Here is an 11,108-nt window from a genome sequence, read left to right as displayed (position 1 = left end):
AGATACCAGTTAAAAATTGCCACACAATAACCCTTCTGTCTCATGAAGGTTTAACAGTTTCAGTATTTTTAATTCATGTTAACAAATTCTACTAAGCTGATTTACATTTTCAATTTGTTTTCCTTACCATATAACCCTTTCTTTAAAAGGCTTGTGTTCTATTTTTGCAGGTATAACAAAAAGTAATGAAAAAGTTACTTGAAATGTTTTACTGTTTGCAAGTAAGTTGCACAATGCTGGTCTCTGAAAAACTAACACGTTTTCTTCTCCCCTCATTTTATGTTAATTTTTTTGTTTCCTTTTGTACTGCATAAACCTCAGACGTCAGGAGGAAGTTAAACCTCAAAAGCTGCCGTGGAGTCCTGGAGCACACACACACTTTGAACTGCTGCCATGCCGAGAGCGATGAATTCTTGTAATCTAAAACCGCATTTTCCATCCAGACTTTTGGTAAAATATCTAGGTCGGGATGGGGAGGCATTTTGAATAAATAAAAAACATTCTTTGAGTCTGATCATAGAACCTTTTTCTTCTGAAGACTGTAAAAAAGCAGTCAGGAAAATAAAAGGAGGGTGAGATAAAATACAGAAATATAATTTCAAACCTTTTTTACTCATGCTCTCAAACTAATACTCTTTGTTGCTTTTTACTAGCTTTTGTTCTTGCAATGATTTTTTGCAGCTGAATCACTTAAGTTTCACTAATGCAGAAACACAAAACCTGTCTATGTGACTGAATGGTTGCAGAACATGTTTCTTACGGCATAAAGTACAAGATCTTGTCAAGGCACGTCTTGACACGCAAAAAACATGTTTTTAATGTCTAAACTTATTTTACTTTCAGTTAATCTATAATTGGATCTTGTTCTTTGTAAAAGGTCTAGGTTGGGGTGGTGGGGATTTTACCTAAAGAAAAATGATTCTTCTAAAGACTGATCTAAAAAAGAAGAAGAGTGAGATGGTTAAGAAAAAATGAAAGAATTAAGACTCAAATCTGACACTTTCCCACTTTGTTCATGTGTGTTTGTACAGAACCTGTGACCTGACATGGGTAAAAAGAAGAAAAAAAACAAATTTCTTCCCATGAAATAATAATTCTTTCCTTCTAAATAGTTAATTTTTTCCCGGAAATGATTGTGACCTTTACACACCCCAACCGGAGTTAAACTTTAATGCTTCCAGCTACTGTATATCTTTATTGTAAATAAGATAACGGCTTTTTTAAAGCAACAATAAAGTTTCTTTTGCCACTGCATCATTGGTGTTTTGCTTGTTATGCCAGCATCTGGGCAGCTGCTTGGCCGGCAGATGGAGAGCCGTTGCGTTATAGCACGTGTCAAACTCAAGGCACGCGGGCATAATGTGGCCCGCCATGTCCTTTTATGTGGCCCGCAAGAGCATGCAAATTTATAATTTATTAAAATAAAAATTGGTGTATATTTACTTTTTTTTTTTTAATAAGTGTTTAACTCCGAGCTCTGATTCACGCTATTGGATCTCAAAGATGAACCATTCACTATTGAACTGTTAGCCTCCTTTAAATAACAACATCCTTGACCCCTCCCTGATCAGCAACTTCCCAATGCCAACCAATGCCACCTGGACAGACCAGCACCCCGACTTCTTGGTTGACCTCGGCATCGGAGAGGCCCCTGCTTCTGGAACTGTTTGCAGGAGAGGGGCTGGTAACACTTTATATTAAGATTCCTTAACAAGCTTTGTTAACACATTTACAAGCATTATAAATGAATTTATAGGGTGTTAGTAAGACATTTATTAGTACAATAAGTCTAATAAGGTTTATGAAATTACTTAGTTAACACATTTACAAGCATTATTATTAGGATGTTTTCAAGATGCTAATGATGCATTTACTGATATTATAGGTGCCTAACAAATGTGTCAGTGTTAATAAGCTTAATAAGATTTATTAACAACCTTTGTTAACAAATTAAGAAATATTTTTATTGTTTGGGGTTCTAGTAAGATATTTATTAGCATTATAGACGCCTGACACAAGCCTAAGTGTTCATAAGCTTAATAAGTTTCATTAACTAACTTAACGAATTTAATAGGCTTTATTAATGTGTCAGATGCTAGTAAGATATTTATTAGCATTATAGATGTCTTGCAAATACCTGAAAGTGTTAATAAGATTTATTAACATCTAAAGTCAGACCATTGTCTTCTAAATCCATATTACTAAACTGCTTATAAGCTTTGCAAATGTATTAATTAACTTTGTTAATAGTTTATTAATTGTTTTGCAGCACCTCATCTAAAGTGTGGACGTTTTTTAGCACAAACAACCACAAAGCATAAAGATTGTAAAAAGAAATTTATGACATTAAATCAGACTAAACATACACAAATCGTTCTGTAAAAGATATATAATAATTTAATTCAGAAAAATATTTTTTTTTTTAAAAACATATATACTGGTGTCGGATTATGCTACCATCATAGCTAATAAGGATAAAGTATTAGCATCTATCCTGAGTGATATATAATAATTTAATTCAGACAAATAAAAAATATTAAAAAACATATAGACTAGTGTTGGCTGACTCTTGCATCATACTAGCTAGTAATAGGATAAAGTATTAGCATCTATCCTGAGCGAAACATTCATTGCAAATCCCATCACCAGGAGACAATTCTCTGCATTCAATGCCAACTGCATTCAACCCCTGTTGCCTTGCTTCAAAGTCCACAAGAAAGTTGCACAAGCCAGTCATTTTTGAAGAACGAAGACAATAAACCTACAGGAGCCGTGCTAAAGCTAACGCGCTAACCTGCCCATCTTTGATTATGAAAGGAATCAAAGATGGGCAGGTTAACTAATGTCACCATTGGCTAATGAATCTGTCAATCAAACTCATCAGCAAAACAGGCTTGCTCACTTTCAGCCAATTGAATGGCCTCTTAGACTTTGCTTTCACACAGGTGACGAAAAAAGCCCCGCCCATCTTTGATTCTGTACCGGTCGGTCGTTAGCGTGTTAGCTTTAGCACGGCTCCTGTAGGTTTATTGTCTTCGTTCTTCAAAAATGACTGGCTTGTGCAACTTTGTTGTCGACTTTGAAGCAAGGCAACAGTGGTTGAATGCAGTTGGCATTGAATGCAGAGAATTGTCTCCTGGTGATGGGATTTGCAATGAATGTTTCACTCAGGATAGATGCTAATACTTTATCCTTATTAGCTATGATGCTAGTCATCCAACACCAGTCTTATGTTTTAAAAAAAAAATATTTGTCTGAATTAAATTATTATATATCTTTTACAGAACGATTTGTGTATGTTTAATCTGTTTTAATGTCATAAAGTTCTTTTTACAATCTTTATGCTTTGTGGTTGTTTGTGCTAAAAAACGTCCACACTTTAGATGAGGTGCTGCAAAACAATTAATAAACTGTTAACAAAGTTAATTAATACATTTGTAAAGCTTATAAGCAGTTTAGTAATATGGATTTAAAAGACAATGGTCTGACTTTATATGTTAATGAATCTTATTAACACTTTCAGGTATTTGCAAGACATCTATAATGCTAATAAATATCTTATTAGCATCTGACACATTAATAAAGCCTATTAATTTGTTGAGTTAGTTAATAAAACTTATTAAGCTTATGAACACTTAGGCTTGTGTCAGGCATCTATAATGCTAATAAATGTCTTACTAGAGCCCCAAACAATAATAATGCTTCTTAATTTGTTAACAAAGGTTGTTAATAAATCTTATTAAGCTTATTAACACTGACATATTTGTTAAGCACCTATAATATAAGTAAATGCATCATTAGCATCTTGAAAACATCCTAATAATAATGCTTGTAAATGTGTTAACAAAGTAATTTCATAAACCTTATTAGACTTATTGTACTAATAAATGTCTTACTAACACCCTATAAATTCATTTATAATGCTTGTAAATGTGTTAACAAAGCTTGTTAAGGAATCTTAATATAAAGTGTTACCGATGGGCTAAGTCAGAAGTCAGAGCTCTGTCTACCTCTCTGGTCACCAGCTGGAACTATCTCCAGAGTTCTAACCACTACATCTCTCAACAACCCCACTTCCTGGATGCCACACACCTGACTCCCATTCCTCCAATCAATCACAGAATACCTAAGCACTGCACTGAGCTTCACTCAGTGTGAAGTATCGTTTGTGACACTATGCCTTCTTTCCTGACCCTATGTCTGACTTATGCCTGCCGCCTGCCCCGATTCTCGTCTGGATTTTGACTACCCTATCTGTCCGTGGATTAATTCTTGCCCGTTGTCGACTCCTGCGTGCCTGACCCTGATTTAGCTTTGTGGACTTTTGGCTGAGCTAATAAACCTGCTGCATTTGGATCCAGCCGTCGGCCTGTTCTTGTGACAAGTTTACTCTAAAAAGCTTAAGAGTAGAATGATATGGGACCTTCATGCATACATGCTTTTTTTTCTTCAGGCCCTGGCAACCCTTGGGAAGGAAGGTAGGAGCCCTGAATTGGATTGACTACTGATACATTTGACTCACGGTATCTTCAGACACGTGTGTATTACCACAGCTGTCAAAAAATGTGATAGTTTAAAGCAGTGAGACCACAAAAAGTTAATGTCCTTCTTGCAGACGTCTTTGAAGCAGTTTTGGTTGCCCTTTTGTTCTTTGGTCTTTAACCAGCTTGCCATATAGGAGGTCTTTGCTAATGCGGCCTGCCTCCATTCTCATGACATGGCCAAGCCACCTCAGATGTCTCTCACTGAGTGCTGCGTGCATGCTGCTCATGTTGGCTAGTTCCAGCACCTCATTGTTTGGAAACTTGTCCTGCCACTTGATCTGCAGCACGCGCCGCAAGAATCTCATTTGAAAGGTGTTGAGCTTATTCTTATGCCTCGTGTGGTCCACGTCTTGCTGCCGTAGAGGAGGGTACTGAGCATGCATCCTTGGTAGACGCACATTCTGGTCTTCTCGGTGAGCTTGGAATTGTTCCACACTTGTTGGATCGGTTTGGCCGTGACTGCAGCTGCCACAGCGATTCTGCAGTTGATCTCTGAGTCGATAGACAGTGAACTGGAGATCATGGACCCAAGATAGGAGAAAAGTTCTCCACAACGTCCAGGATGTATCCCTCAATGGCGATTGATGGGGGGGGGGGGGGGGGGGGGGTCTCAGTGCCCTGGGCCATGACATTGGTCTTGTTCAGATTTTATTAAGGCCTGCCTAAATACACAAAAACACATTTTCTTCTGTAAAATTATTTTTACTTGCAGTTCATCTAAAAATGCTTTTTTCCATCCACACCTTTGGTCAAGGGTCTAGGTTGGGGTGGTGGGGATTTTGCCTAAAGAAAAATAATTCTTCTGAAGACTGTAATCTAAAAACAAAGCAGTTAAGAAAATAATAGGAGGGTATATGGTTTAGAGAAAATGGAAGAATTAAGACTTAAACCTGTGCCTGGTACTGACAGCTTTCATATTCTCCATCAAGGTGAGTTCATGTTAACATTTCTAATATTTTCGTCAGAAACCTATTTTTCATGTTCTTTGTATGTTTGTTACAAAATATGACAGGTTTTTATTTTTGGTCACAAAATTAAAATTAACTTCCTTGTAGATTTTCTTTGACTCTGTAAATGTAATGTATTATGGAAGATGAGTGATGTCTTCAACTATATCTTGAAATTTGCTCTGAAATTAGGGATACTGTTTTGAGATTTGACTGTTTCAATCCCATATTTGAAAAGATCAAACACAGAAATGTAATTTCAAACCTGTTTTACTCTCATAATCTCAAACTAAAACTTGTTGTTACTCTTTGCCAGATTTTGTTCTTGCTATACTTTTTTGCTGCTGAATCCCTTAAGTTTCACTTCAGCAGAAACACAAAACCTGTGATGTGACTGAATGATTGCAGAACACGTTTCTAACGGCTAGTACAAGATTTAATGAAGGCATGTCTTGAGTGGCAGAGACACGTTTTCCTTATATAAACTTATTTTACTTTCACTTCTTCTAAAATGAATCTAAATTGGTAGAAGGTCATGGTGGGTGTGGTGGGGATTTTGCCTAAAGAAAAAGGATTCTTCTGAAGACCAAAAAAAAAGAAGTAGTTAAGAAAGTGATGGGAGGGAGAGATGGTTTAGTAAGAATCAAATCTGACATGTTACCACTTTATTCATGTGTGTTGGAATAAGAATAAAGAAGAAATAAAACAAGGCTATTTGGATGTTAAGAAAGAGACAGTTTGGAGGGTGAGGGATGTTTTAGTGTATTTGTATCATGTAAACAACACTTTTCTTTGCATTAAAATTAAGACAAAGTGGTTCACTTTATTATTTCACGTCTGTGTTCAGCTACAAATTAAAAAGCTTATTAAAAATGTTAACAGCCTGTATATTTCCTGCTGATATTGAGTGGAATTTTCTTATTTAAAAATTAAGAGCAAGTGGACCAGGGACTCTTCCTCAGTGCGTGAAAAAATGTAGGATGTTTCCTATGTGTTGGTTTTTGCAAAGTTGTTTATTGAAGGCCAGGTCACACAGCCACTATGTACATTTTGTGCATTTTCCACTTATAACATTTCTGTCTTCATGATTCATGCGTGGTATACGTAATTCATAAGTTTTCCTTGCGTCTGACATTCGTCAATGAACTCCGTCGATGAACTCTGCCAAAGGGGATTAGTTCAGTTTTAATTAATTTTTGAGCTGTTCAAAACTTTTGATTGGTTGAAAATTATGCAGTGTAAGCATTTCTTGTGTTTATACGCAAATATTATGTAAATCGTAAGCAATTGTGCGTGATTTTTGCGAGATGCATAAGTAAATTTGTGGCTTTCCACAGCCGTTCAACGTATTTCCACGTGGTGTGTTAAGAACTCGTGGTGGAGGACCCAAAATACAGGAGACCAGGATTGGTGACAGGAACTAAAACATTTAATTAGCAAACTGAAACATGACAAAACTATGAGGGGAAACAAAACTGTGACAAAACAGAGCAGATGACCTGACAAGGATAACAGAAACCAAGACACTTAAATAGGCTGAGGGTAAATAACTGAACTGAAGACAGCTGTGGATCATGAACCTGAAGGTGGAGTGACTGACAAAGGAAACCAAAAACATGACCAAGAACAAAACCACAGAATCCTTACATGTTGACTTTTCACTCATGTACCACCGATGTATATTTATAATGTGTATACAGCAAACACATCTCATTACAATTATGGAATTGACACTTGAATCACTAATTAATTGCATATGAACACGTCAATCATCAAACACGGTTCTCGTTTTATGTTTATTTACGGCTTCTTTGGATGGTTTAGTCGTACTTCCTCCAGGGTTTTAACATGGTTCATTGATGATACATCTGTAAGAAATTCACGTAAAGACCATAACTTTCCTCACTTTTTCAATGTATACTCACGTATGACCAATTTCATGACCAGTGTACGGACTAATTGTGTTACAGGGCCTTTAGAAAAAAAAGTGTTCCATATTGTCAAGCATTCTGCGGTGTGACAGCTTAACATTTACTGCAAATGTGCTTAAAATAATTAAATCTGCTCTCTGTATGTCAGAGTTTAAGCTAAATAATCAGCAGCCGAAGCAACTGATCCCAATGGAACAGACCCTTGGAGGGGGTGCAATAGTTTGAGGCTCTTTCAGAGAATCGTCAGCATGTTAATAGTGGGGTATGGCCCAGAGGAACGCTCCTGGGTCGCTGCTGATGACATCCCTGGCCCCTCCCTGATCAGCGACCTTCACCAATGCCACCCGGACAGACCAGTGCCCTGACATCTTGGTCAACCTCGGCGTCGGAGGGCCCCTCACTTCTGGAACCGCTCACAGGAGGGGGGGCACTGTCAGAAGTCAGAGCTCTGTCTCCCCCTCTGGTCACCAGGTGGAACCATCTCCAGAGTTCTAAACACTATATCTCCCAGCAACCCCAGCGTATAAATGGCGTATACTTATATAGCGCCTTTCTTCCTACAAGGACAAAGCGCTTTACAATCACAGACCCATTCACCCAGTCACACACACATTCACTCACACATTCAGACACTGAATATATATATATATACTTCCTAGATGCCAGCACTCTGCCTTCTGTACCAAGCTTTATATCTGATAAAGTTATGAACCGGATAATGATAAATCATGTAATAAAATGGTTACGGTAGAACAGGTGTGGAATTATATAAGTTCGCTTCCTTCCACTCCCTTTCAAGCAATATTTATTAATGTCTAATTATATTAAGTTTGATATGTCATTGTATGAATGTATAACTGATGATTGTAATGTTTTTGTGTACTATTATTAATTGATTTCTTAAAATAAACCAATTAAAAAAAAATCTGGATCTGATCTTTCTGTTTCCTGACTCTGTTTGCCTGCTGCCTGCCCCGACTTTCGCCTGGATCCTGACTACCCCTGTTTCTTCTCTGATTCTCCCATGCCTGTTATTGACCCCTGCGTGACCCTGATTTAGCGTAGTGGACTTTTACCTGAGCTCATAAACCCGCTGCGTTTGGATCCAGCCGTCTGCCTGTTCTTGAGACTAGTTTACTCTAAAAAGCTTAAGAGTTTCATTATGTAGGCCTTTCACGCAAATGTGCATTTTTTCTTCTTCCAGGATCTAGCAACCCTCAGGAAGGAAGGTAGGAGCCCTGAATTGGATTGACAACTAATACATTTTGACTCATTGCATCTTCAGACACGTGTCCATTACGACAGGGACCCTGTCCAAAAATGTGATGGTTTAAAGCAGTGGGAAAACAAAAGGCTAACAGTTCAAAATTTCCACAGAACCTAAAACTTTTTTTTTTTTATGGGGGTTGAGCAGTTTCAATCTTTTTTATTCATGTTAACAAATTCTACTAAGCTGATCTTCATTTTCAATCTTTTTTCCTTTCCATATAACCCTTCCTCTAAAAGTGAAATTCTTTGCGGTACTCTTAGAGTGTTGTGTTTTGCAGGTATTACAAAAAATAAACTTAAAGGGAATGAAAGAGTCATGTTACGCCTTAAAATTCCAGGATTAGTTTTGACCAACAAAGAACAAGTCACTTGAAATGTTTTACGGTTTGCAAATAAGTTGCACAATGCTGATCTTTGAAAAACTAACACATTACCTCCCTCTGTGTGTGCTTTTGCAATCCATAAAACCCAGGTGTCAGGAGGAAGTCAAACCTCAAAGCTGCCATGGAGTCCTGGAACACACACACACTTGGGACTGCTGCCAAGGGGAGAGCGATGAATCCTGCTTACCCAAATGCACCTCTCTCTGCCGAGGATGTTCCATTGCAGGAGCCTCCTGGTTACATGTACCCCGGACAGCTTCATACCACCACAGCTGCAGGGGGTCACAACACCATTGTCCTCCAAGCTGAGCCCCCGAGGGACCACATCATCTGGTCCCTCTGTTGCTTTTTGTACTCCAACCCACTGTGCCTGGGACTGGCAGCTCTCATCTTCTCCATCAAGGTGAGTTCATGTTAACGTTTTAGATATTTTCCTTAGAAATTTATTTTTCATGTTCTTTGTATGTTTGTTACAACATATAGTGACAGGATTTCATTTTGGGTCACACAATTCAAATCAGTTTCCTTGTAGATTTTCTTTGACTCTGTAAATGTGATTGTGGGGAATATTCATGTCTGGAGGTTTTTTTCTGGATGTTGCTGACACGTTTCTATTATTTTCTTGTCTTTTTAGTCCAGAGACCGGAAGGTAGCTGGTGACCTGGAAGGCGCCCGTCACTACGGCGCCACTGCTCGCTGTCTCAACATTGCAGCCACCATCATAGCATGCATCACAGTTATCATTGCCATTGTTGGTGTTGCTCTTTTGGTAAAGTCATGGTTTTATTACGGACAATATGATATTAATATAAACAGCAATATATACAACAATAGAAATTATGGAAAATGAGTGTTGTCTTCGACTCTAACTTGAAATTTGCTTCTGAAATTAGAGTTGCTGTTTTTAGATGTCATTGTTTCACTCCCATCTTTGAAAAGATAAAAAAAAGAAAGAAAAAATAAAAAGAAATGTAATTTTAAACCTTTTTTGCTCTCATGGTCTCAAACTAATACTGTTTTGTTGATATTTGCCAGATTTTGTTCTTGAAGCTCATGCAAGAAGATTTATAACCAAATGCTCTAACAGCTTTCTAATGACAAAACTGAAACTGTATTTTAACTCTAAATTAAAAACTATGAAACAAAGTCATGTGTGCTGTTTTAATAAATATTTAAATCTGTTTTTATTTGTAAATTCAAAATCAAAATTAAATAACTGACAATCTAAGAATACCACTTAAGCAGAAACACAAAACCTGTTTATGCGACTTAATGATTACGGTAGAAGTTTCTTACTGCAAAAAGGCTAAAGTGCAAGATTTTATTAGGTCATGCCTTGATACACAGATACACATTTTACTTGGATAAAATTATTTTACTTTCAGTTCATCTAAAACCACTTTTTTCCATCCGCACCTTTAGCAGAAGGTCTAGGTAAGGGTGGTGTGAAATTTTGCGTAAAGAGAAATGATTCTTCTAAAGAGTGTGATCTAAAAAGAAAGCAGTTAAGAAAATAATAGGAGGTAGTTGGAGACTGTTACACCCCTGTCTAGGGGTTTGTAAATGGGTGTAACATAAAGGTAAAAAGGAAAATTAAATTCATCAATGACTCAAAAACTCTCACGAGACCCAGGCTGAAATTAAGCTGGGAATTTATTTACAGTGAAAAACTCAAAACTATACAAAAACAACCAAACCCAAATTACAAGGACCAAAGCCTCTAACAATGTTTGTCAAAATGCTCTGCTGCTGCCAGCTGGAGGGGGGGTGGGGGGGTTCCAACAGATGATGTGGCAGTTTTTAAAGCTGCTGCTGGAAGTCCACAGCCAATCAGGTGCTACGGACACAGTGGAAACCAATCTGCACCTTATAGGAGGGAAAGAAAAAGGAAAGACAGAACCTCCCACTGCAGCAGAAAACCAAAGAAAACACTCCAAATATACAAATAAAACAATATTACGGCCACAGCCGTAACAGAGACCTGGAAGGCGCCCGTCACTACAGCGCCACTGCTCGCTGTCTTAACATTGCAGC

General features: G+C 37.6%; 1 protein-coding gene across 2 annotated transcripts in view; it reads left to right on the top strand.

The window, feature by feature from the left end:
* Positions 1-10,220, top strand: part of LOC101166847 (dispanin subfamily A member 2b) — a 21,372-nt gene extending 11,152 nt beyond the window's left edge. The window contains exons 2-3 of one of the 2 annotated variants that reach the window (XM_023955626.1): positions 9,316-9,477; positions 9,709-10,220. In XM_023955626.1, the coding sequence (XP_023811394.1) occupies positions 9,316-9,477; positions 9,709-9,924 (378 nt within the window). In that variant the 3' untranslated portion in view covers positions 9,925-10,220. Of the gene's footprint in view, positions 1-9,139; positions 9,478-9,708 lie in introns of those variants that run through there. The other variant, XM_004085194.4, reaches the window with a different exon arrangement.
* Positions 10,221-11,108: the final 888 nt, after the last annotated feature.

The sequence above is a fragment of the Oryzias latipes genome, chromosome 6, assembly GCF_002234675.1.
Source record: "Oryzias latipes chromosome 6, ASM223467v1".
Taxonomy (NCBI): Eukaryota; Metazoa; Chordata; class Actinopteri; order Beloniformes; family Adrianichthyidae; genus Oryzias; species Oryzias latipes.
Note: the sequence above shows the minus strand (reverse complement) of the source record. Positions and strands in the feature narration are given on the sequence as shown.